General features: G+C 37.8%; 3 protein-coding genes, 1 long non-coding RNA gene and 1 pseudogene across 15 annotated transcripts in view; 3 read left to right on the forward strand and 2 right to left on the reverse strand.

The window, feature by feature from the left end:
- The window catches only part of LOC127371757 (sodium- and chloride-dependent GABA transporter 2-like), a 143,384-nt gene extending 129,850 nt beyond the window's left edge, over positions 1-13,534 (reverse strand). Inside the window, exons 1-4 of one of the 6 annotated variants that reach the window (XM_051414806.1) lie at positions 8,544-8,683; positions 8,091-8,182; positions 5,979-6,119; positions 5,672-5,759 (exon numbers count right to left, since the gene is read on the reverse strand). In XM_051414806.1, the coding sequence (XP_051270766.1) occupies positions 5,672-5,759; positions 5,979-6,117 (227 nt within the window). In that variant the 5' untranslated portion in view covers positions 6,118-6,119; positions 8,091-8,182; positions 8,544-8,683. Of the gene's footprint in view, positions 1-5,671; positions 5,760-5,978; positions 6,120-8,090; positions 8,228-8,543; positions 8,735-13,319 lie in introns of those variants that run through there. The other 5 variants (XM_051414805.1, XM_051414803.1, XM_051414808.1 and 2 more) reach the window with 5 other exon arrangements.
- LOC127371756 (green-sensitive opsin-like) overlaps positions 1-26,886 on the forward strand; it is a 146,216-nt gene that overhangs the window by 104,981 nt on the left and 14,349 nt on the right. For 2 of the 7 annotated variants that reach the window (XM_051414793.1, XM_051414796.1), the window contains one exon: positions 25,306-25,512. The exons of 3 other annotated variants lie outside the window; for them this stretch is intronic. In XM_051414793.1, coding sequence (XP_051270753.1) covers positions 25,306-25,470 — 165 coding nt within the window. In that variant the 3' untranslated portion in view covers positions 25,471-25,512. Of the gene's footprint in view, positions 1-22,710; positions 22,814-23,430; positions 23,532-25,305; positions 25,513-26,886 lie in introns of those variants that run through there. 2 more of the 7 variants (XM_051414798.1, XM_051414797.1) reach the window with 2 other exon arrangements.
- LOC127371761 (green-sensitive opsin-like) lies at positions 29-3,124 on the forward strand. The gene is made up of 5 exons (XM_051414814.1): positions 29-489; positions 596-764; positions 2,290-2,455; positions 2,597-2,836; positions 2,949-3,124. The coding sequence occupies exons 1-5, from the start codon at positions 105-107 to the stop codon at positions 3,045-3,047; spliced, it is 1,059 nt and encodes a 352-aa protein (XP_051270774.1). The 5' UTR covers positions 29-104; the 3' UTR covers positions 3,048-3,124.
- LOC127371770 (uncharacterized) lies at positions 1,091-4,909 on the reverse strand. Its single transcript, XR_007886445.1, has 2 exons — positions 4,779-4,909; positions 1,091-4,446 (listed from the first exon to the last, which is right to left on the reverse strand). It is a non-coding gene; the product is annotated as an uncharacterized LOC127371770 (long non-coding RNA).
- Positions 14,964-21,628, forward strand: LOC127371765 (sodium- and chloride-dependent GABA transporter 2-like; annotated as a pseudogene).

Here is a 26,886-nt window from a genome sequence, read left to right on the forward strand (position 1 = left end):
AAACAGCACCCACAACATCATAAACTGCTTAAGTGGGGTTAGCTTACACCACAACTATTGGCACTGCCCATTGATTGAAGCTCCAGCAACGTAGGCAACTGAAGATGGTGTGGGAGGGAGGAATTGTGCCCAATGGCACAGAAGGCAGAAACTTCTACATCCCCATGTCCAACAGGACTGGGATTGTTAGAAGTCCTTTTGAATACCCACAGTATTATATGGTAGATCCATGGATCTACAAGCTTCTAGCTTTCTACATGTTCTTCCTGTTCTGCACTGGAACTCCCATCAATGGTCTGACATTGTACGTAACAGCTACGAACAAGAAGCTTCGTCAACCTCTCAACTACATCCTGGTCAACCTGGCTGTGGCTGGCCTGATCATGTGCGCCTTTGGATTCACCATCACCATCCATTCTTCTCTTAACGGCTACTTCATTCTTGGCCCCACTTTCTGTGCTATTGAGGGATTCATGGCCACACTTGGAGGTAAGAAAGAAGGAAGTTTTCTCTTAAGTGTGTCATACATGCAATGATTAAAACATAAAAGTAACACACCAAATATTTCAGTTTCTTTCCTCTCATTGTTTTACAGGCCAAGTATCTCTCTGGTCACTGGTCGTCCTGGCTATTGAGAGATACATCGTCGTCTGCAAACCCATGGGAAGCTTCAAGTTCAGTGGAACTCATGCTGCTGCTGGAGTTATTTACACCTGGACCATGGCTTTTGCATGTGCTGCCCCCCCTCTTTTTGGCTGGTCCAGGTAATTCCTACATTCTTTTAAATCCCACATTTTAGGCCATATGAATTTCTATTTTAAACTGGTCAGGGAAGATTTACAGTATATCACCACTCAAACACACCATTCTGATTTTCTCATATAATGTTGCAGAGGGTAAATGGCTGATTTAAAGGCATACTATGCAGTTTTCCGGTTTTGTCAAAAAGCTACCCCTAGAGTCGCTGCGGAGTACTTCTATTTAATGTTAACTGTCGTAAATACCACTCACCAGAGCCGTCTCTATACACAGCTCCTCCCTGTATACCGGTACATAGATAGATAGATAGATAGATAGATAGATAGATAGATAGATAGATAGATAGCTTTATTAATCCCACAATGGGGAAATTCACTTGTCACAGCAACATTTGAGTGAAATAAATACAGATATAAAAAACAGGAACATTTGCATACAGCAGGTCCAAGGTCCTATTGTCTCTGGTGGTGCATGTGACAAACTGGTGGAAGGTTGGGAGTGTGGACAAGAGAGAAACATGGTTGAAGTCCCCTGTGATGATGATGAAGGCCTCCGGGTTTTTCGTTTGTAGTCCTGCAGTCACAGTGTGGATGACATCACACGCTGCTTCTGCTTTCCCAGGCGGAGGAATATAGACAGTGATGGCTTTAACACTGGAAAGTTCCAATGGCAGATAATACGGACAAAGTCCAACGGCAACAGCTCAATGTCCGGGCTGCAGACACACTCTTTCACACAGACGTGCCCAGGGTTACACCACCTGTTTATTATGAGCACAGCAAGTCCCCCTCCTTTCTTCTTGCTGGTCGCGGTGGTGTCCCTGTTGGTTGAACCGTCTGGAAGCCGGGCATGGTGACGTTGGAGTCCGGTATCTGCTTGTGTAGCCACGTTTGTTTCCAGTGATGACTGCAGGGATGTAGAGTTTAAACCTCCTCTTCTTCATCCTCCGTTTAACCCCGCTCTCCAGCCTCGCCGTCTCCTCCTCAGCTCCTCCAGTATGGAGGCTCTCTCTCCAATCAGGATGCTCGGGTGCCTCAGGGCCATCTTCTGGTCACAGGTGTAAACAATGTGACTCCCCGTCGCCATGGAGACCCGTGCAAACAAAAAATAAAAAGTGCTCAAAAATGCCCAAAAAGTATTTAGGCGACGTGAAAAGAGTTAAAAATAGCAAAAAACACACTGAAAACACACATGTTCAGTAGGATGGAAGCTCGGACATCGAACAGGCAAAGATAGACTCTGAAGATGTCTACTGACCAGGTAACATCTGAGTGAATGCCTGCTTGCTGATGTATGTGATGTCGCGGCGTAAGATTTGGCAGGGCGCCACCTTTCAGACTTGCATTGCTGGTTCTGCCAATGGCGTCCCTCTCCTGCTTTGCTATCGGGATGATTCGCTATAGTATGAGTTTGTTTACCATTGAAATGACTTCGAAGCTGTTATATTAAGGTAAAAATCTTGCATAGTGTGCCTTTAAATAAACACAGAAAAATGTCATGCATGATTTGTTCTTCTTTAACTTCACACAGGTACATTCCTGAGGGCATGCAGTGCTCCTGCGGACCCGACTACTACACTCTGGCTGCAGGCTTTAACAATGAATCATACGTCATCTACATGTTTGTTGTTCACTTCATGTTTCCCGTCACCACCATTTTCTTCACTTACGGAAGCCTTGTGCTCACTGTCAAAGCTGTAAGTGAAGTTTTAGTTGTTCTTTGCCCTGTGTATCATTAATAATAGGATGAACTAACTAACTAATCGCCACCACTGTACATGGTAGAATTTATTGGATGAACTTATGCTGATTATCTTTCATTTCATCAAAATCTTTAGGCTGCAGCCCAGCAGCAGGACTCAGAGTCTACCCAGAAGGCCGAGAGGGAAGTGACACGTATGTGTGTCTTGATGGTCTTTGGCTTCCTGGTAGCATGGGTACCATATGCCACTTTCGCTGGTTGGATCTTCCTGAACAAAGGAGCTGCCTTTACTGCCCTGACAGCAAGTCTTCCCGCCTTCTTTGCAAAGAGCTCAGCACTTTATAATCCTATTATCTATGTGCTCTTTAACAAACAGGTCAGTACAACAACAACAGTATGTTTTTTTGTTTCTAGTATTTGCCTTTTGTTTTTACAATCCTGAACCATGCACTTGTTTCTGAATTTGCTATCTTTGCTCTCTTCTTCAGTTCCGTAACTGCATGCTGAGCACTGTTGGAATGGGTGGCATGGTGGATGATGAGACCTCAGTTTCTGCCAGCAAGACCGAAGTCTCCTCTGTCGCCTAATCACGATGACATCTTCATTTCTGTGGACATTTTCTGTATTTGCTTCCAGATCTTAAAAAAAAAAGATCTAGAGAAAATATAACAATTGAATTTTTGCCATTTATGGATTTGCTAAATGGACTTTGGACCAAACACAGGAACTCACCTGTTAATATTTATATATAAAGAAATGCATATGCTGTGTGCATCTGTGTGTCTGTGTGTGTGCAAGAGTATTTGAGTGAGTAAGTGAGTGTGAATGAGCTGTGGATCACTGTACAGCATTTGATGGCTCTAAAAACACCTAAATTCACACTTTCTGCTGTGATGTGAAATCACACGTAGGGTATTTTCATGTATCATGTTTTACTGGTCCACCAGTGTTATTGTTTGTATGTATTTTATGAAAAATGTAAAAAAAAAATTATGAAATAGATAATAAAATTGCATTCATGAAAAGAAATGTACTGATGTATTAATTTAACTCAAAACATTTGATTAATCAATCATGATGATCAGTGTGGTTGTCCATGCAGGCCAAGTCAGTTTAGTTTTATGTTTAAATTACCCGTAAAGGGCTTTAATCTGTATGACATCCACTGTCCTGCCCTCAAGTGGAGCAACTGAAGAGGGATCACTTTTCCTCTGCGAAGGTCATATTGCCTTTTGGAAGACAATATTTGAAATTCAGGCTCTCCTCATAACATTTACATAATGCCAGTGGCAGAGAAAGGTCTTTAGTGTAAATAGTAAATAGAAAGAGCATAAAAAGTTGCAGTCTGCTGTCAACAGTTTTAAGCAGACATGGTTGATGCATTTCTTACATATTGTGGCCGCATACTGATGTCACAGTAATAAAAAAATCTCTTAAAGTCACAAGACACTGAATTAGTAAAATAAATCTTCTTATACAGCATCTAACCCAGGGATTGATTATACCAACACGTCTACAATTAGAATAATATCTTTAGGTAAAGGTATGATTTTATATTTACAGGTTCCTCTAGTACCTTTTGAATATATGACATTTAGATTAACAGAACTACATATCCTGTGTCATGGATGACTAAGAACCTTTACACACAATATAACTTACAGTATTTCATTTATAATAGGGGAAAAAATCAAGTCTGAGAGGGTAAGAGAATCGGTATTTGAATGAATTAATGACACATTTATGTATTTAATTTTTTCGTCTTGCATTTTTATGCTTTTTAAATCTAGTGCCTACTGAAGGTGTTTTCTTTTTGTGAGTGTTTTATATGTACAGTACTCAAACTGAACCACTGAATAGACATTATATCAAACTAACTTGTAGCAGTTATTTATTGTTGTACTTATTATAACTGCCAAGTGCAGTTAGACACCCGATGCAAATAGCATAGGATTAAAATATCTGTGTGCCAGCATCCATCCACACCTGAAAGACAAATAAAGGATATGTTTTCATTTTCAATCAATTACAAATGAAAGGATTTTACTGTGTAACTGCAGTGAATCTCTTCAAAACTCATGAATCATAATATTTTATATCTATCGATTTATATATCAGCAAAAGCCTGCAAATACAGTGAACATCTTGTATAAGTAACTGATCTTTTCAATCTCCTGAGCTTTGATTTCCCCTTAACTTTCTACAAAAGTAGCTTTTTGTATTTACAATGTGTCACATATACTAAATGTGCAATTAGGCAGCAAGTTCAGTAGAGCCACGTATCATTATGACAGAGATGTAGTAAAATCTATGCATACCTGTGGGTCAGCCAGGCGGGATGGATCTGGGTAGAGGTAGAACTTGATCCCAACCAAGGCCCCAGGCAACGGGAGTCCACGAACAAGCAACACCGCCAGCATCACATATGGAAATGTGGCCATAAAGTAAACTACCTGTGGAAGAGTCATGTTGGGGTTTCATTTGTGTCAAAACTGTGGACATCGATAGCTGTGTTGACAGTGCTACCCAGCTCCAGAAATGAAATTCAACAAAGCTTAATTTAAGTTCACCATTTTCACCTTCTTAGTTGTAAGTTGCTAATTAGCACAACACACAAAGCATAGCCGAGTCAGATCTTATTTCGTCAAGTATTGGACAAAATGACAATTTGAAGGATCACCAAAGTTAGTGCAGTTTATCTTCAGGGGAACCTGAAAGTGTGAAAACAGATTTTTGTGACATTACCATCCCTTGAGCCACGCCTCTAGGGATGGCAGAGAGAGTTTCAATATTATGTTTGAGGTAGTGTAACAATTAGCTAAAGTCCTGTGGCCCGACACTGCTCTTTCAGACCATACACAACATATTCTAAAATCTGTATTTAACTTGAAGTGACAGAGGCATTGCATCTGCCAAAAGGATTGTTAACCCATACCTAATGCGCTGCTGCCCTTTACCAGTTTCAGAGTTACTTGGTAGTTTGCATACAACATAAAAAAGTCCTTTCCGGTCGACTTTACTCCTTTCCAGACACAGAAGTAACAGATGATCCAGGACAACAGAAGACACAGAGCCAACTCCCATTGTATGCTGCCTAAATCATGGACACTTCCTGTGACATTCAAAACTCTTCTCCTGCAAACCTCATTTTCAGTTATAATTAACAAATGTCACTTTCAGAGCTTATTGTCATATTAGATTTTTTTCTTACTCCCAAAACTCTCTCACTGGGGATGTTGCATTTTTGGACAGACTCAAATTCAAATAATTACTCCTTCGATCAAACTCCACACAATTCTCTGTTGTAAAGGAACACAGGAAGTTTTAAACAAGGTATTCAAGGACATATACACTCCTTATTCCTTTGTACAAACCCCTCAACCCTTTAGCAACATTTTCATGTTTGGTTTTGGGTAGAGGGGGGAGGGGATGGTGGGGTAAAGAGTGAAAGACGGACAGAGACAAAGATGCACAGCAATATGTTTGTTTGTTCAGTCAGTTCACATACTGGCACCTACCTGTGTTCCAGCTGTTTCTGCAACTCGCCCAAGGTAGTTCAGAGTTGAAAGAGAAGAAGAGATACAGGAAAGCCCAGGCCAATATGATGATGTAATAGATACTGGAGTATAAAACAACCACCTGACTGCCATAATCCATCCCTGAAAAAAACAAAAAAAAACAAAAAGTCTTTAAATCACAAGCTCAACACTTTGGAACAAAGTAAGCAATCTCTAATTTATCATTTAATTTAAATGAACAAACTGGATTACTGTAAAGCCTTGTTATTGAGTACTTTCTGTGCCGAAAATGTCCCCAAAAAAAGCAGATCCTTACAAAATGTATTAAACAATAAGAAATAATAAAGATAATATAAAATACTACTAAAAATGTAAAAAATGTATGAAAAGGAAAATATGTCATTTGCTCTACTTAGCTAATAATACAGTATTTTGTTTGGCAAACAAGGAATGCAGTTTCTTCTAAACTTTATACACAAAGTTAAACAGCATTCACTCATTAATTACTTATTTTAATAATGTAATTTAAAGGCCATCAGTATCATAGTATGATGATGTGCTTTCTCGTCTCGCAGGTTCTTATCGATCCTGGTGGAGCCTCCTGCCATGGTCCTGCTAGATTGCCATTGCCAATACTGTTGTTGCTGTGCACCTGTCTGTCTGTCTCTCACTCTCTCTCTCTCTGTCTCTCTCTCTCTCTCTCACCCCAACTGGCCGAGACAGACGACCACCCACCTAGAGCCGAAGGATCTGTCCTAGGTTTCTGCCTTTTAACAGGCAGTTTTTCCTTGCCCTTGTCGCCAAGTGCTTGCTCATGGTGGTACTGTTGGGTCTCTGTAATTAATGTTTTAAAGAGTTCGGTCTAGACCCCTCTATTTGAAAAGTGTCCTGAGATAACTTCTGTTATGAATTGGCGCTATACAAATAAAATAAAATTGAATTGAATTGAAGGAATCATTTTCTACTGTTGTTGATTTACTAAGATTGTGTGTATCTGACTGTATGTGTACATGAGAAAGAAATTCTTGTAAATCATTCGGCCACATGTAACAGCTCACAGTAGGCAATATTTAACCAAAGGGAGCAATGTCAAAGATGAAATACCTGTTTATTATGGGTGGCATAAATAATTCACAAAACCTGACACAGTTTGTTGAGTTTCACAGAAAAAATGGTGTGAAACTTGGAGAACAAATCTTTTTAATGTATTTGCTAAAGTATCTGAGCAACAGACACATTAAAATAAAATAAAAGAAGCATAATCTGGAGAAACCTCATTAAAAATCTCATTATCTCCAGTCGGTTGAACTTCAGCAATGACTCTTCACTGGTTTGTCTAAGAACAATAACTAACTGTAACGATGTAAAAAAATCCACACTGATGAATGACAGAATGATAGGAAAATGGATAAAGTTTGATGACCTGTTTCTGCTGTGTGTTGCAAAGAAAAACACAAAGAAAATCAGAAAGATATGGGTTCACAAAGTTCTTCAAAGACAAGAAAGTTAGGGCAATCCAGAAATGTTATGATCATTGATAAACTTATTCATACTTTGGTAAAAAAAAGAAAAATTTAGAAAAATATGACTGCATTCTGCATTTGTGATGTGAATGATTAGATTTAAAAGATTGCAATTTCTAAAAAGATTTTAAGTTTGCAGCACCTCATATTTACAGATTTCTTTATGACTTAAAGGTTCAGTGTGTAACCTTTAGGAGGATCTTTTGACAGAAATGGAATAACTATGTTTGTATTATAATATAATTATAGGTGTATAAATAAGAATGGTTATGTTTTTGTTACCTGAGCTGTTTTTAGCTACAGACGATATATGGGTCACCTTCCATGTTGAACCACCATGTTTGTATAGCAGCCCAGAAGGGACAAACCAAACACTGGCTCTAGATAGGTTTGACTTATAGGTGTGTTTCTAGAATCTAGGACTGTTTTATTTTTGTCTACAACCATTACTGATATACCTATAAGAAACACCTCCATAACACCAGAATGTATTTATAACTCAAATACAATTTTGTTAATTATCAGGTGTAAATACACATATTTGATTTGATTTCACATGAATACTCTGATAGTAATTCTAGATCTTTACCTTCAAAAAGGGGACAAACATTCCTCCAGCAGGTTATGCTTCCCTGTTTGGTGTACTAGCTGAGAGACGTCTCCAGGAGAAACAGGGGGATACTGCAGGTGAAGAGGAAGAGCACATAAGGGATGAAGAACACCCCTTAGGAAAATAGAAAATTACACCACATAAACAGTTTGTAGTTTCAACACTTTGAGTAATCCATAAGAATGACATTAAGATGGTGTTTTTCCATATGACACCTGCCATGTGTTGTGAACGTTAATTAGTTAACTTGCAGTGTTTTTTTCTAAATGCAACGTATGTGTGTTATCACAGTGGTAGATATGTTTCCTTAATTTCCTTTTGTTCTTTTTTAACACTTTTGTTTCTTGTTTTTTTTTTTTTGGGCACTTTTGAAGACAGTAGCTGCTTTTTCCAGTGTTTTCCCCAAGCTTCTTTGAATATGATGAAACTCACCTCCTCCATTTTTGTAGCACAGATAGGGGAACCTCCAGACATTTCCTAGGCCTATGATTTGTCCTGCGACAGCCAAGAGGAACTTTGCTTGACCACTGTCCTCTCGCCGGGATGCTGGGTGCAGGATGTGCTGTGCCCATGTCCAGCCTGAACTTGACTTCTGGACCAGACCAAAAGGCTTATCCATCACACTGTGACAAAAAAAGGGTTTAGATTAAATATTTCGGATCCAATCAGTGGTGGTCAGTGCCAGAATGACATTGTTCGCAGCATGGTTGACTACATTTTTAAAACAATGTTTGTGTATTAATTATAATTATGTATGTTGTTTATGGATTGTATTTTGCAGTACCAAATGGTGACTGAAGAAAATTCACTGTGTATTTTAAACAACATAATCACTAATCACAGCAGGAATACTGACATGATTCAATCTCTGTATATTAATGTTCAAAATCTGCACAATGCCAGCAGTCTTGCTGTTTTGGGTCAACAGAGGGTCAGTGCTGCTTGGCATGAGAATAATTCTTCCATCAATGTTGCTTTTGTGCTGCTGCTGGATATTGCTGGATTTAATGTGGGAGTGAAGCAATAGCCTTGAATATGTGTGTGCTACTATATTACTGCTAAAAAGCTTTATATCTGGAGCCGCTCAAAACAACTTTCCTAAAGTGTTTTTGTGGTAATTTTATTTATACATCGAGGGGAGAATTATGAACACCAGCAGAGGGTGTGTTATCAACACCAGAAGTCTGCAATATGTGTGAATTATGTGTGGCATTTAAATTCTGATAGTGTTCAAAGCTTGTGCAAAGCATTTCTGAAGGTTTTTTGAGGCTGATATTAATATTGATATTTGGAAGCCAAAAAAAACGCATAAAGTATACTGATGATAGTAATTGTTTTAATAACATACTCAAACAGTTGAAATCCTTAGATTTTTAATTGTGACCAAGATATATACAGAGCAGGACTTTTTACAGTACCCTCTGCTGGACAAACTCTGTAATGGTGATACTGTTTCTAAATGACCTCAAACCTTGTTCAGGGTTCAACACTGTGGGTCATATGTGGGTGAAAATCAGAGAAAACTATTTGGGCACACTGGTGTGACAGACCAGTCCCAAATATAAATAAATAATTCAAAGCCCAAATACACCGATCAGCCATAACATTATGACCACATGGGCACCCTGGTTGATTTCGTTCTGAAATCAATGACCATATATTTGGTCTCATCACACCATTTAACAAAGTCATCTACCACTGGCCCGTGCTCAGATTCATCTTTATGGAGAAGATAACTGTGTCATCAGCATATTTCAGGATGTGCCTGTCCCCGTGCTGGCTTCTACAGTCGTTGGTGTAGAGAATGTAAAGCAAGGGGGACAAGACACTGCCCTGAGGAGAACCAGTGGAAGAGAAGCACTGACTTAAATGACTTAATTTCTGACAGAAAGCCATTTACTCTCACCCTCTAAGACCTGCATGATAAAAAGTCTCACATCCAACCCACTAAATTTACATCAATATTAAAATCACAAAGCAGTTTCTTAGCTAACACATCTGGCTGAATATTATTAAATGTAGATGAAAAAAAATAAATAAAAAATCTGTTATTTGTGCACAAAGTGGAATAAAGTGATCAATGCATCCTCTACTTCCATCCTTATATGCAAACTGAAGGGGGTCCAGGGCCTCCCCCAACACTTTCCAGCAGTTCTGTTTTTACCAGCCTTTCAAATGACTTTATGACCAGTGACCAGTGCCTCTGGTCTGAAGTCATTTAGCTCTTTAGGGGTTCTGCTCTTCCACCAAACTCTTCCATAACTTTAGAAGCCTATGCAGTTCTGTATTGGTGTAGATGGATTGTGTTTGCCAGCAGCTCGTCAGTCTTTTTTCTGAGCGACTAAACATTTGCAAGGATGATCGAGGGGAGTGGTAATGCTTGTTTCCTTGCCTTAGAGTGGTGTACTTTCTGTCACAATCCTGTCCCTCATGCCTTGCGATATCAGTGTTTAAATCTTGAATGAAAAGTGGATCCATATGCATGTCTACCCAGTGCAGGTTGTCCAATTGCATTAAGAACTCCAGAGAGTACTGCCTTGCTGGGTGTTGTGGTTGAGGTTTGGAAGCTCTGGGCATAGTAGAGCCATAAAAACCATAGAAAAAATATGAAAAATATAGCTTAGGGACGGGGGGAAGTTCGGACGGGCCTGCCTCCACTGCTAAAAAAATCCTAGCGGAAACACTGATCTAGTGAGAAAGTCACCTAGTTGTCAACACACGGTGTAAGCACATGCAGCGTAGAGCTCGTGCTACTTCATGTTTTTCAGATTTGAGCGGTTAACAGTTAAAATATTTAGATTTAATAACATATAAAAATAAAAGCAAACACATACAAAGACAAATGTTAAAAATGGGTAAAATGGACCTAATGGTATAATATATCAGTATTAGGGTGGTATGTGCAAAAACAGTGCAGTATGATGCAAAGTGTGTGTGTTCAGACATTTTCAGTCACACAAAATACATTTGTTGGAGTGTTTGTGTTTTATTGCTGTTTAAATGTAGGCTATTATTTGGCTATTTAATACTTCCAGTAGTTGAGTATATGAATCAAGGGAGGTTTTCACTAGGGAAATTGCTCTCCTTGGTTCAACGTTCAAACCAGGGAAATTACAGTATAATGGCTCTAAAACTCAACTGAACCACAGATTTTTGCATACTGTCATGTTTATCATCTTTTATGTTCATGTCCTACAAATGGGGTCATTGTTGTCCTGGAAGACAGTAGAAACAGAGCTGCTCAACATAGGAACTCACAATGACTCTTATTCATTTATATTTGTATGGAAAATTTCTTATATTGAGCTTATATTATTAGCAGATTATACACAGGTTAACAAATAATCAACAAAATAACGTAACCAGATTAAATTTGCAAATATAATTACTATTAAGCCCTCTGTCCTCATTAAGTCAGACATGTGCAACAACATTTACACTTTCACAGCTTTACCTTGTTGTCAGACAGTACTTCCCAATGAGAAACTGAAGCCGTTATATCCATCTGGCTGGTCCATCACTGCCTCGTTTGGTTAGTTTGTTTGTGGTATTGTGTGTCTTTGGTGTTTTGTTTGGTGTGGTAGTTCGAATCCAAACTAATGTTAGTTGCTTTGAATCGAGGCAGTGGTAGACCTGCAACTCCTGGATGGATAAGTACCTCATACAACCCCACTTACTTCTATACTAACCGTTTAACCCAGATATGGACAAAACAATAGCCACAGAATGACGAATGATTGAAAATACTGTAGGAATCCTTATAAGTGAAGAGAGGACAGATTACAAAATCAAACACAAACAGAAACCTCAAACCTGGTAGTGATTCAGCACCTCAAGGACTCTACTGTGGAAAGAGACACCACTTTAACCACCAGACCAAATATTTTTTAAATTCTCTGGCAACTGTCTCCTGCATAAAGTGATGTCAACAACACAACCATAACTAATTATTAAAAATAATGAAATCTGCCTTTTGCCCAGTGTCCAACTGCAGAACAACAACAACAAACACAATGTGGCCCAGAAAGCATCTTTGCCCAGACTATCGTTACAATTGTGTCAGTGAAATGCATGGTCTAATATTTAGGGCCTAAGCAGCGAACCACTGCGAAGACCTATTAAAACTCCTCCTCCGCCAAAATGTTGGCCTGCTTTTGGCACAAGACAAAAAAAGCATTTTAACGGTAAATCTAACAGTTACAGTGATTTTTCCATCTGGACTAAAGTGGAGGACGAACCAACACTGTCATCCCTACACCCAGAGGTCTAATGTGTAGCGTACCAGAGAAACCCCAGTATTATGTTTCACCTTTTTAAAAAACTAAAAAAACAAAACAAAACAACAGAAATTACAAATGAGTTGCACAAAAGTGTAATTCCTAAACATGGTGACCAGAAGAAAAAGGTCCAGATCAGATAATTTCCATCTCAGCTGATCATGTATGCACCTTGAGGCACATTTGTGATATTGGGCTTTATAAATAAAATTAACTTGACTTGATGAACCTGGTGGAAGACTTAACAAGCCCAGGAACAAAGAACAACTGCTGTAAACAAATTATGGTTTGTTACAAATATTTCAGATCATATTTTTACTCTACATGTGACCAAATCTTGAGAAACTTGGCAGTGTAAGGAGTACCTTTTGGTTACTGGTTTCCGTTTTAATCTCTGCCTACCACCGTCAGGCAAATGTGGACTGAGTGGTAAATAGTTTTCTGTCTCTGTTTTGATTATCTGACTGTCCCTGACCATGTAGGTAAAAACATTACAGTATCTTCATAAACTCCATGTTCTGCTGTTTATTAACATGAATAGCTGTTTTGCTTTTAGGATTTAAAATGCTGAAAAAGGAAAACAAGAATTTATGTATGCAGCTTGTATTTTATAAAAACAATCATAGGAATAAATTGATTTTATTTTAATATCAGCCTAATTATGTCAAAGTGACTTTTTAAAGACTCTTATATTATGCAATTCGTTCAAATATTTGTCCTAGACAAATGTATTTGTTTTAAACAATGTGAGCTTTTAGCAGCAGTGATCACAGAGCAGCCTGAGGTGTTACACTAAACAAAGGAAATAGCTGCTGTCACTCCAGCGTAGCCAGTAACCTTTGGCCTACATAATACAGCTACGAGCGCCAAGCGTAAGTGGAAACACAAACACAAATACAGAAAAAAGGGGAAAGGGATTAGTAAAAGGTACCTGAGAAAGATTGCTCCTCATCAGTAGTCTGTGGTTCTGTGTTATGCTTCCATTTAGCCCTAGGTGTGATTCATCTGGTGCCTTTTAAAAGTCTAGATCCCCTAGTCTCCCCAGGACAAGTGTTCTTCTCAGCTCTGACCACGAGTGAGCCCATGAGTGGAGGTTTGAGAGAGCTGTGTTTGTTTGACAATGAGGGAGAGAGAAAGAGCAAGAGGGACAGAGGGGGGCGGGGATGATGTCTGTTTCTGAATGAGCAACTTAAGGCGGAGACTGTTAAAGAGGCCACATGGTCTCACAGTAAAAAGGAGGGGATTTGCACAGAAGCAGCAGCAGCAGCAGCAGCAGCAGCACCATGGCGGCTCTATGGGTGGCAATGTAGGTCATTAAGTACATCCACCACTTTGTTCCAGACATGAAAATATAAACAACTATTATTATCTACTGAGGTTAAAACTCTTGTTCATACATGATGATTCTAATAACTTAAATGATTACTTAACTTTTCATCAAATGTGTCCAGTTCTTTGCTAAACTAATGACACTGAGCAGTTTTGTGTTAAACTGGAGAAGTTAACCGCAGGATTTTCCCCATTGAATTTAACAAATACAGCTCAGGGGTTGTGTTTAAGTTAAACTGAATGTTTAGTTACAAATACTAGTAAAGAAAACTAGTAAAGATATAAAATTTATGTTTTACTAATTTTGAAGATTGTCTCTTTTTTAAGGTGGTGGTTGTCTTGAATTGTCCAACCTTTACTACCATCTTTTGCTTGCCTTAACCATGAGCTGTTGGATGATATGGGTCATTTTGCAAGGTACCGACAAATGACGTATCTTGCTGTGTAGGTATAATAACATGATGAAACAGAGGAAACACTGTTAGGACTAGGGGTACACAAAAAAAGAAAAAAAAAGAGCTGTCCCATCTTCCTAAAAAGATTCAATCAAATGCACCAGACAAGTACTAAAATTATGTTGAAAATCTGTGAAAGAAATAACATTAACCAAACTAAATATTGTGCAATCATTTGCAGGTAAGTGCACAACACTGACAAAAATGTTGTACTGTAAATTGTTAGATGGTAGTTTAAGTTCTGTTTCTCCAACAGTAAAATTATCATGATAAGTTGCTGGTATTGTTTTTGTCAACAGCATGTACCATAAGCGTTTTATGCACTATGAAGATAGAATGAACCATTTAAAGTCCCCATGAGGTCATAAAGTGACATTGAAGCGTTTTAATCACGAGTAAATGTATATGCATGCATTTTTTAGGTATTCTATTTTAGAGTTTGTCATTTCCTGGAACATGCTAAAAAGTTATTGATGACTCGTCCTATACTCAGGGACGTACACTAATTTTGAGCCCAATAAACTTGCTTATGACGCCACTGGAGTGTTTCTCTGAGGGCTGATGTATAACGTACATCTGTGGCCGGGAAAACATATGACTGTGGCCTTTATTCACAGATTTTGGTAAACTGGATCATATTTTATGAAGAAAATATTTTCTGGTTTCAGCTCAGCTTAAACTCTCTGTGTCTGATGGATGGATAGCTTTAACTACTTGCGAAAGGCACAGCAGCCGAACCAGACCGGGATCGGTGTAGCAAACCGCTAACAGCTGTTAGCTCAAAAGGCCATGAAGCTAACCTAACTGACTCAACCCTGGAATGCCAAAAAAAACCTTGGTATGTATTGTGTTCGGTCCCAGGTCTGGTTGTGTTCACTGGAAGGTAGATGCTGATGCTAGCTCATAGCGCTACCTGGATAGCCAGCACTCTGCTTTCTGTTCCATGGGAACTTTAAAGGTCCAGTGTGTAACATTTAGGATCTATTGGCAGAAATGGAATATAATATGCATATAAAACTATGTTATGTCTATGACTATGTTAATTAGTATATAATCATCTGAATAGAGGACTCGCTTTTTACCTTAGAAAGAGCTTTTTACATCTACAGAGGCTGCAGGTCACCTTCCATGGAGTCCACCATGTTAAAACGCCATGTTTCTACAGTAGCTCAGAATGGACAAATCAAACACTGGCTCCAGATAGGGGCCACCCTAGTTTCTCCTTTGGGCTTAGAAGGGGAGGCGAGTTGCAACTACACTAAATCCTACACACTGGTCCTTTAATATTTTGTCTTTTTTTGTATTAAACATCACCTTTCTACTAGAAGCATTTTTGCTGGTGTGCAGGTACTACAAACGTTTGGTTTTTTTTAGGAAAAACTGAGGACATTAGGTATGTGTAATTAAGTATCATTTTCAAATTTCATCATTTGATACAATTACCGTATACATAATATTTGTGTGTGTGGGAAAGTTTGTGACTGGACAGGATGAGCCTCAGTTTCAGAGAAAGCTCTTTTGCAGACCACTGTCTCCCTCTAGTGCCTGCAAACATGCAGTATTTGACTTCCCATTCAGGGTCTCCTTAGAAACAAAGAAAGAAAAACATCCCCTAAGCAACAACAACAACAACAACAACAACAACAACAACAACAAAAACACAGCAACTATTCTGTGTCCCATATCCATATTAAGCATTCTGGAGGCACATGCAGTTTAAGCCAACACACTCACCGGAGAATAACTGTCTACAGCAGAACAAATCCTGGTCCTCCACCTGCTTGTGAACCACAATTTGAGTATCTCTTTAACAACAACTTTCAAGTAGTAAAACCATTTGGTATTCTCATTGTAGCTCGCTTGCAGACCAAACTCTGCTTGTTTTTTTCTTCCTCTTTTTGTCTGCTCTTTGACCTCAGAGGAATCTGGACACTTTCTGCACACCATCAGCGCCCTCTAAAGGGTTTTTGAAACATTCAACATGAATCCCATAATTAAATAAAATTGCGTGATAAATTTATGGGTGGTACAGCTCCATAAAGTTGACTATTGCTTGTAACTCCTTTCCTCCACTATCGCAGAGAATACAATCTTAAAACACACCAGTGTTTAGATAATCATATTCTGAATATGATCCAAAACAGGATTATTTCAAGGATATATTGTGCATACTTATTGTCTTAAGACAGTATGATAAACTCAGAAATGGTCACATTGTCACAGAAATGTATTAGTTAAAAATAATGTTTTTAAGACCAGGAAAACACAAAATGAAGCTATATCATGCTATTATTTAAATTAGACCATGATAAATTAAAGTTGACTATCACTCCTTTCCTCCATTATCACAGAGACTGATTACGTGCACAATATATCCTTGTAACATTGATAGTTAAACACAGGAAAGATTGATTAGAATGCAACCTGTGCATTTTATTGTCATTTCCCACCCAGATATAAATGTTTTCCTGAGGACAAATGGTTAAATCTTCTGCCTATTAGTTAAGTTAAACTTTTTTTTCATTAACTATTAGGCTGTTTCAAAAGATAATATAATATGAAATAGTTTTATTTACAACTATTTGCACTTATGTGTAACTGTAAAGACACCACAGGACCACCAGATACTAAATTAAGAGAAGGCTTTAAGAGAACAATGAGACAGAGAAAGGTGATAAATCTAATCCTCTGAGTAGATGCTTTTGTTCCTGTTGTTATGCAATGTGAGACGAATGTGAAGAGAGGGAAACTGCAGCTTTTTAGCAACTGAGTCCAAAAAGAAAACACATATTACTATTGGTTCATGAAATGAATGAAGCAACTATGACCCAGCGCTTTCAAATGTATTTTACAGAACAACAAGGGGAGAACAGATGTGCTACATGTAAGCGTGTAGCCCAAAGATAAAGAAATGTAGTTATCTGTTTTATCTTGGCAAACAGACAAAAACGTGTGTGTGTGTGTGTGTGTGTGTGTGTGTGTGTGTGTGTGTGTGTGTGTGTGTGTGTGTGTGTGTGTGTGTGTGTGCTGTTTTATTGGTTTCTATTGGTTCTAAAGAAATGACTGATTATGTTGGTCTCAGTGGCCACTCCTCAGAAACCCATTTCACTCAACTTATTCCTGGAGAGAGGCTGGTGTTTTATTTCGAAGGCAACTGTCAGAGGAGGAAACACTCTTACTGCTGAAGGTAATTTGTGCATCTTTTAGTTTTGAATATATAGATAAATATATAGTATACTATATTTAAATGTAGCTTATATTTTCTTTTGTTCAAGGCATTAATGGGTTATTTACTGCATTTACATATACATAGAAGTATTGAATTTAAGGCAACAATTATGAAAGGGCATATAAAACCATGAATATATAGTGTGTCACCACACATTCTTTGGTTTTTCTAAAAGATGTATTTGCTATACGTATTTTATCCTAAAGAATCTTAGGAATTTAATATGGGTTTATACAACAAAAAATCACAAATACACAAATACACTTCTTACTAAAGGTTGAAATGGACCAAAGACAAAACTCACAGGTGAAAATGAATCTGATGAACCTTGGAACACGACCAGGAGACACTCAGGCCAAACCTCAGGAGAGTGAACAGTGGGGCAGTAAGGTTGAGTTCATTCTGGCCGTCGCTGGACACACTGTTGGCCTAGGAAATGTCTGGAGGTTTCCATACGTTTGCTACAAAAATTAAGGAGGTAAATCTTTGTTGTTGTGGCCAGGTGCTCATCATGTACCAAAGGTTGTGCTGTAGCTTGCTTGCCAAGGATTAAGTTCAGTTAAGAGTTGGCTTGTAGAGCAACATTTTTCTAATGCCAAGAGGAAAAAAACTTAAACTCCATCAATACAGTTTTAAAGTAACTATGATTTCTTAATAATAAATAGTTACACCTCTTTGACAGATGTATAACCTTAAAGGACAAACTTACTATTAATTAACAGATCCTATTGCTACATAAGTACATTCATCTTTATAAATACCTATTTGTGTGCACAAAAGTATCCAATTTTATCAAGCTTTAATGAGATATTTAATTTTTTCTTTTTTATCTTTTAGGGGTTTTCTTCATACCTTATGTTTTGTTTTTGTTCACCTGTGGCATCCCACTCTTCTTCCTCGAGACATCTTTGGGCCAGTTCACCAGTCAGGGTGGAATAACATGTTGGAGAAAAATCTGTCCTCTTTTTGAAGGTAAGTCTTCAGAGCAATCATTTTCTATCAGCTACAAAAATAAGAAAACAGTTCTGTGTGATGTTAAAAAAAAACTCACCATACACAACTGCTTATGAACACAGCTTGAAACTGCTGTTTCCCTCATACTTCAGTTGAACTAGACCTTTTTCACAGCACACATTCTGACATGTCATAGCAGGAAAAACAGGTGTATTTAATAACATTAATAATTGCTGCAAACCCACTAATTATTGCTGGCTCACTGAAATAGCTTACTGCTATGAAAAGTCGAAATGTCTGCTGTGAAAAAGGTCAATTGCCGTAGTTATCTATTATTTTATTTTTAGTTACAATGAGGAAGTGGAGGTGAAATACTACAGTTGCTCCTCTGATGCTACCTACTCCTGCCAGTGCCTGCCTATAATTCTTTCAATCAGCTTTCAATTTACATGAGTCTATTACTACAACTTTTTAACGTCTTTAAAATCTGATTGCTATTGTTAGTGTGTAGTACTTTTAAATCATCAGCAGTGTTTGCAGTAGGCATTTGATACTAGCTGACTTCCGTGTCTAGTCCAGCCATATAACTGTGTGAATGTGATGAGGGCATTTCTCTCAGTGAGAAAACACCTTGTTTCTTCATATATATGGATATACTATACAACAACCATAACCCAGCATTAAGTAATGAAGCAACTGAACAACTTGCCCCAGGAGGAAAAACAAATGCCATCACTTACGTTTGCTATGATTTGTTAATAGGCATCTGTTTGCAAACGTCTTATATTATATCAACTTGATATCCTTTAAATTTGTATTTCTTTCTCTTAAAATCTTTTTATAGTACCAATACCACAATGTAGAAATACTCCATTACAAGAAGAAGTAGTGATATATTATCAGAAATGTCAAAAGCAACGTACTCATTCTTGATACTCTTTCTTGCCTTTGTTTGGCCTTAGTGCCTGGCTCTCTGTTGTAACTTCCTTCTGAGTATCCTGTTTTTGCTTTGTCTGTCAAAGCACTTTAGCTAGCTAAGTATGAAGAATGAAGTAGCATAAAATGGAAATACTCAAGTAAAGTACAAGTACCTCAGAACTGTTTTCCACATGGCAATGATATGTCAAACGTGTGTGTGATCTTGTTTGTTAATATGTGCACTGAAGTGGCCAAAAACAATACCTTGCTTGGCGCTGCTTTAATGTATTACTGGCATACAGTTTATATTTGGACATGATCTTTGAATCATGAATTGGTGTCAATTTTGATAGCTTTCTCAGCAACAAACATTAACAGTTTTTATTCATGGTATTACAATATGAAATCTCCATCTTTCTACAGGCTTGGGTTACGGCAGCCAAGTGGTTGTTTTGTACACTGGGGTGTATTACATCATCATACTGGCTTGGACATTTCTTTACCTGTTTTCATCCTTCAGGTCTGAGCTGCCATGGGCAAGCTGTCACAACAGCTGGAACACAGGTACCATTATTTTCCAGCTATGACATAAAACTGTGCGATGAGTTCACCTTGTTAACCTCTCTTATATTTTCATGTGAGACGGCTGTTTTGAGCATGGTCACAATCAAACATCGGCTCTGCTGTACGGAAGTAGCACATCTTCAGTTGTCGAATTTTGGGAGTAAGTACTGTAGCATGAGTTAAGGCATCATATAAAGACTGCTGCTTTTGTTGTATTGTTTCTTAAAAAACTTTGTTGCAGGAGGAGAATATTGGGCCTGTCCAGTGGAATTGAGAAAATTGGTAACATTCGTTGGGATTTGGCCCTTTGTCTACTTCTGGCCTGGACATTGTGTAACTTCTGTGTCTGGAATGGAGTGAAAACAACCGGAAAGGTAATGTTTCAATGTCTGTGTAACAGGTCTCAGACAGAGTACCTGTAAACAGATAAGGTTCCTGTAAAACAGGAGAAAGAATGAGACAGGCGACCGTTGCTCCTGTTCCGTGTAGCTTCGCTTTTCTTTTTCTCTTTTATCCTTTTAACTTCATTTTGTCTTTCCATATTCAAACGCCATTCAATAATACAACATCCACAATATCAAAAACAAAACCAAAATACATATAGGCTAGTTATAGCACAATGTTCTTACTTCTGAATAAAACACACATTTTCCACTTCTTCATAAAGAGTAATTCTGAATTCAGTATACAACTGCATTAATACATCCTCATTCAGTCAATTAACTGAGCTACAATTTAGTTCACAACTTCTGAAAACAGTACCATAACACATAAAATGTATTGGTCCTCACATTTTCCCTTATTTAATCTCACTCATAGTGCAAACTAGCATATTGCTCTTAATGACGAGGTTGGTTCAGGAGAAATGCATGAGCTGAAGACTTGCACAGTTTAACCATCTTAACTGCTTACAATATAAATGACGGTAACATTCAATTTATTTACACAGGTAACAAAATACTGTACCAAAGAATAATTTTTAACCTTAAAGCTTCGCTCAGCAGAATGAGGAAGTAAACAAGAGTCCGTGCGCAAGGTGAGTTCAAAAAGAGAAGCAAAGCGCCACACTGCCTCCTGCTGGTAACACTGAATAGCTCTAAGTGTATCATATAAAGAAGACTTTTGCTCGTAACAAGAGGCAATAATTGACCATTTTGGCACATATTAACACATTTCTTTCACAGAAATAATATTTTCAACATAAAGCAAACAAAATTACACAAAATGTGACCTTACATTTCGTGAGCGTCACATCTGACTTCATGTAAATCCTGTTCTCACAGCATTTATTCTTAAAAAGTGACACAAAAATCACCTGTTGGTTCCGTCTTAGGTGGTCTACTTCACTGCCACTTTCCCGTACGTAATGTTGGTGGTGCTTCTTGTTCGTGGTCTTACATTACCGGGGGCCAAAGATGGAATCATGTTCTACCTCTACCCAGACTTTAACCAAGTGCTTTGAATGTCTGAATATAATCATAAGCTGGTCTACAGCTAGGCTAGTGGCTCTGTGTGGAACATGATTATTCATACCAATTACAAACAACAGGAGTTCATAGATTCAGAATTTTATTTATTTTTTTATGTAGGAAAACCATGTTAAAATATTTATTATAGCAGAGTATTATTAATTACTTTACAATTAAGTTTAATACATTTTTCATATAGGTCTACTTTGAGTATGACCATTTTACAACTTAGCAGATACCTTAAAACCATTTAAAAACATTTCCTAATGAGTAGATATTAATAGTAGATGGTATACATTTAACTTCTATGAGATTTCCATCTTAACTAAACATATATTCATCCAAATCAGGTATGGATGGATGCTGGCAGCCAAATCTTCTACTCCTATGGAGTTTGCACAGGTGTTTTGACGTCTTTAGGAAGTTACAACAAGTACAGCAACAACTGCTACAGGTTTGTATTTTATTTATCTGCACTCAGTTCAGTTTTGTTCAAACTACTTATTGTAGTTTGTATTAGAGCAACAGTTTACTAATGTTTTGTTTTTCTTTCCAACAGAGATTGTGTTTACCTGTGCCTGTTAAACAGTTTAACCAGCTTTATAGCTGGCTTCGCCATCTTTTCTGTGCTTGGTTTCATGGCAAAGGAACAAGGTGTGGATATCTCATTGGTGGCTGAATCAGGTATGGAGGGTTAATAATGCTTCACAGAACTGCAGAGTGATAAAGTCTGAAGTGTTTAAGAATATGTTTCTTTTTTTTCCATGCACATTTGCAGGTCCAGGGTTGGCATTCATAGCTTATCCTCGTGCTGTGGCTCTAATGCCTCTTCCCCAGCTCTGGGCTATTTTCTTCTTTGTTATGATCATCTTCTTAGGATTAGATAGCGAGGTAGGACCATTTATCAGTTTGGAATTGAATACTTACATTCAGACACCGTAATACATTACTTTTGTATTAATACAAAATAATCTCTTTAATCTTTTCATCACTCACTTTTACAGTTTGTATATCAAGAGGCACTGGTCACAACCATCTCCGACATGTATCCTGCCTTCTTTCAAAACAACTGTCGCCGCAAACATTTCTGTTGGAAGTTTCTTTCTTGGCCTTCTGATGGTCACAGAGGTGAAAGGTGAAAACTTTGTGAAACTGATTTCTCTAATAAATTAGACTTTCTTTACAGTATATATCAATGTAATAAATGTAGCAAATGTACATTTTTTAAATAAAAACAAACAAAGCAGTTACTGGTGAAGACATAAAAGAGAGAAGCAGATAACCTAAAGGAAATACTTATTTTTAGAACCTTTGTATAATTGTACCTTGTTTGCTGTATATTGACATGATGATGACAACCTTGTTTGGGCTCATTTGAAGTACTCTTCTCTCTTTGTATTGCAGGGAGGCCTTTACATTTTCCAGCTGTTCGACTACTATGCCTGCAGTGGGATGACACTCCTGCTTTTTGCTATTCTTCAGTCTGTCTGTGTTGGATGGATCTATGGTAAGAAAATCTTTTAACTTGGTAAAAGCTACCAGAGCCATTGCTGGAAGCTCATGTAGTTTGTAAACCAGTGGTTCCCACCCTGAGGGGTCATGAGACAGTTAACAGGATATAAAGAAAAAAAGTAAATTAATGCAATACAAAGTTTATGTTTTCACATATTGCTCTAATATCTGCTTCTTTTCATGTGACTTCCTATGAAAATTATTCAAAATAAACAGAATCACATGACTGGCATGGTTAACCTCATCATAGACAAATGCAACCAAGGATGGGACATGTGGATGGACACTGCTTCATTTTAAGGGGTCACAGGCCATAAATGTTGGGATCCCCTGGTTTAAACCTGTGTAACTATTTTGAATGCAAGTTGAGATCTTAAAGTTTAAGTTACCAACTATGTGAGGCTGACTTTTTGGGAAAAATTACAATTTACTACAAATGATTCCTTAGGTTTGAATATTTCACTCAATGTCAGTATTACTGTCTCCTCAGAGATGTATTTGAATACAAAAAGATACAGAATAAAAATGTAATATTGTCTTATAGCAATTAGTTTTTTTCTGAAATTAGAAACAGCTGTGTAGACCATAACGCTAACTACTTATTTTCTTCAGGTGCAGATCGTCTGTATGATAACATACAGGACATGATTGGATATCGACCATGGCCTTTCATGAAATACTGTTGGCAGTACTTTACACCGGCTATCGGTACTGTAAGTATTGCCTGCCTTGTAACTTTGTTCACGTTGTATTAACAAGCGAGTGTATCTGACAGCTGCCAGAGGCTTCTGTCCTGAAGGTAGTCCATGTCTCAACCAGATGGAAACCATTACCATTAATTGGGTGCTGTATTGCAACTCAAGGCTGTTCAATGTCAATTTGAATAAAACATTTTAAAAATCTGTGTAAATTATTAACTCATCACTGGTTTGTTTCTTCTGAAGAAATATTAAATTATAAATGATCTAAAGAACTTAGATATGTGATTTTTATCTGTAGCTGCCACCACATGTACTTTAAAGAAAAGATCAGACTAAGATTCATAATTCTCTTCAAGCTTTGCATTTGCAAAAAATACAATTCTACAGTGTTTTTTTTATTTTTTTATTTCAGTCTAGGACACATCAAAATAATTGACCATTTGCTGTATTGCAAATTATGGCAGCTGTAGTGCTTGCAATTATTTGTTTTAATGCTGTAATATAGAGATTAAGAGTTAATTATTTTATTATAATCTTTATCTATCTTATATAAATGCGCTTTGAATATGTTTTTATTGGTGTAAGAGCAAATACATTGTTTCAATGACCAGAAGGCACTTTTAATTTGCTGTGTAAATTGAGTGTTGTTGTGCTACTATCAAGGCCTCAGGTTTAAATGTCACTATTGTCGTCAGGTGTTCCGGTATTTGACCGCTGTGGCACTAAAGATGCAGTCAACCATGGGTGTAAAGATGGTACTTTGCACTGACTATAGTGGCAATCTATTTATTGACTGACAGTCATCATGGAGATGCACGATGCGGCACTGGACATAATTACTGGGACTGGTGTGCAAACTGCTAGTAAACCCATAACTAGCAAACGATCAAATTTGAGGAGGAGAATTGATAATAGCATTGGTATCAATAATATCAATCAATTACCATCCCTAGCATCAATCCAGTGGACATTGGAGAGGTCAGGCATGCCCAACTACATCATTTTGCCAATCCCAGAGAAAGTGGATATGGAACAGTAACATACATCTGGAGGATAAATCAGGTCACCTTTTTGCTCAGTAAAGCCAGAGTGACACCGCTGAAGGCTATTCCCTGACTTGAGTTGACAGCAGCCGTCCTCACTGTCAGAGTGGACAGGTCTAGAGAGGTCTAGTGACCCGAAATGCAGTGGTGGAAAAATTTAAACAGAATCAACTTTGGGAGAAAGTTAGTGTTTGCTGCAGTTTCCTTACCCAAATTCATTCTTTTCATGCAGTGTTTAGGCATAAAACAACTTGGTCATGGTAAGGGATCAGTCGTAGTTAAAAGAAACCTGTTAGTGCAACTGTTCGTAGGAAATGGGAAATGAACAGTGTTTACCCGTTAGAGGCTGATGTTTTGTTGACCCATCCAACCACCCACAAGCTCCATCTTCCATCCCTCTGTGGACTTTGTGGCTCTGTTTCTTCATTTGTCAGCCAAGAGTCCTACTTCCTACAGCCTCTAAAAGACTTTCTCACTTAAACATAAACATGTTTTGGGACAATTGCTGAAACAACTAATACTGTCATTGTGTGGACAGTCTCAGAGATAAGTGCAAGCACAAGCAAAAACAGTAAACAAAACAAAAGTTTAGCTCTTGATTTTAAGCCTTGCCTGTCCATTATTGACAGTAAGTGTGTATTTTATAGAAAAAACATAATTGTAGTTGAGCAGATTCATTACTTTACCACAGTCAACATACTGTGGACATTAATGGAAAATGATCCTTCTGTTTCTCCACACAGAGACTGAAAGTTCTGTGTACTCCAGCAAAGGACTTACCTCCTGTAACATTAAAGAAGACATCAAATAAAGAAGCATTTCAGACCTTCACAGGCTTGTACACACTGCGCACAGCAGAAAGTCCGGATGACAGAGGTGACAGAACTCAGAGATCATCCATTATTTAAACTGCAAGAAAAAAGGACTGAAATGGAGCCATGAGGAGTGCAGACCATATATCATAAGCTGTTTCACTTGTCAGTCAAACTGCCCCAGCCCCAGACACCAAAAAGCACCAACAAAAAAACAAAAAGGGAACTGAGGTGATCTTCCAGGTTATTAATTTAGATATACTTCTTCAAACATTTCTATTTCTCTTGTGTATTCCAGCTGGCAGCATGTTTCTGAAAATGATACACGATTGTTACCAGGGAATAAAACAAGACGTCTAGGAAAAAGGGTAACACTTTATAATGAGTACACACTATTAAGCATTAGTTAAGCATGAATTAATACTGAATTCATCATTTATAACGCATGAATAAACATTAGTATGTAGTTTATAAACACAGTTTAAAATGTTTTATTCATCATTGATAAGCACATTAGTTATGGATTAGTAAATACTGAATCCATCATTTATAAAGCATGATTCTGCTGTAAATAGTCATTACTATGTGGTTTATAATCACAGTTATAAATGTTTTACTCTTCATTGTACTGTACATTTCTGCATGCACTTGCACATCCACTATTCAGACATGTATTAATGATTAGTGACTGTGTTAGCAGATGTATAAAACCCACAACAAATTAATTTTCTAATGATGGCCTATAAACAGTTGTTAATGCAGGAATTCATGAATTGAGGCAGTTACAAAGCACTTACTACTCATTAATTAAGTATTTTGCACGAGCTTATCTAAAGTGAGCACTATCTATGGCTTATTAAGCATTTACAAATGAGATATAAAGGCTGACAATGCCTCCAGACTCACAAAATGTTCAGTTATCTTAACAGACGAAGAAGAGACACAACACAAAGGGATATAGAACATATTGTATTGATATTTACTGCAACTTCCCAACATATTGTATGAAGACGAACAAGGGTGGTTTATGAACACATGCTATTGTTGTGATCTTATCTGTTTGGGACGTGTACGTTGAGCTCCCGCTCTCAGCACGTCATCAACGTGATGACGTGCTGAGAGCGGGATGTTACGTCATATTTACGTTACCTCTCAGAAGTTTGTGACAGTGCAGCCAAGAGGAGCATGGAGAAGCACATTGGAGTCTGCGGCCGTCAGCGGCTCTAGAGGTGAGTATGTGTCTTTGTTTGGTAGCACACATTATGGTTGAAAGATAACGTTAGCTTGTCACTTGACACTAAGCTCAACGTACACGTCCCAAACAGATAAGATCACAACAATAGCATGTGTTCATAAACCACACTTGTTCGTCTTCATACAATATGTTGGGAAGTTGCAGTAAATATCAATACAATATGTTCTATATCCCTTTGTGTTGTGTTTCTCCTTCGTCTGTTCAGATAACTGAACATTTTGTGAGTCTCGAGGCATTGTCAGCCTTTATATCTCATT

The sequence above is a fragment of the Dicentrarchus labrax genome, unplaced genomic scaffold (genome assembly GCF_905237075.1).
Source record: "Dicentrarchus labrax unplaced genomic scaffold, dlabrax2021, whole genome shotgun sequence".
NCBI lineage: Eukaryota > Metazoa > Chordata > Actinopteri > Moronidae > Dicentrarchus > Dicentrarchus labrax.

Excerpts from the sequence above, each read along its gene's own strand:
- LOC127371761 (XM_051414814.1), top strand. The coding sequence starts at position 105 with ATGGTGTGGGAGGGAGGAATTGTGCCCAATGGCACAGAAGGCAGAAAC. Across the intron at positions 490-595 it reads ATTCATGGCCACACTTGGAG|GCCAAGTATCTCTCTGGTCA; the intron begins GTAAGAAAGAAG and ends ATTGTTTTACAG. Across the intron at positions 2,837-2,948 it reads ATGTGCTCTTTAACAAACAG|TTCCGTAACTGCATGCTGAG; the intron begins GTCAGTACAACA and ends TCTCTTCTTCAG.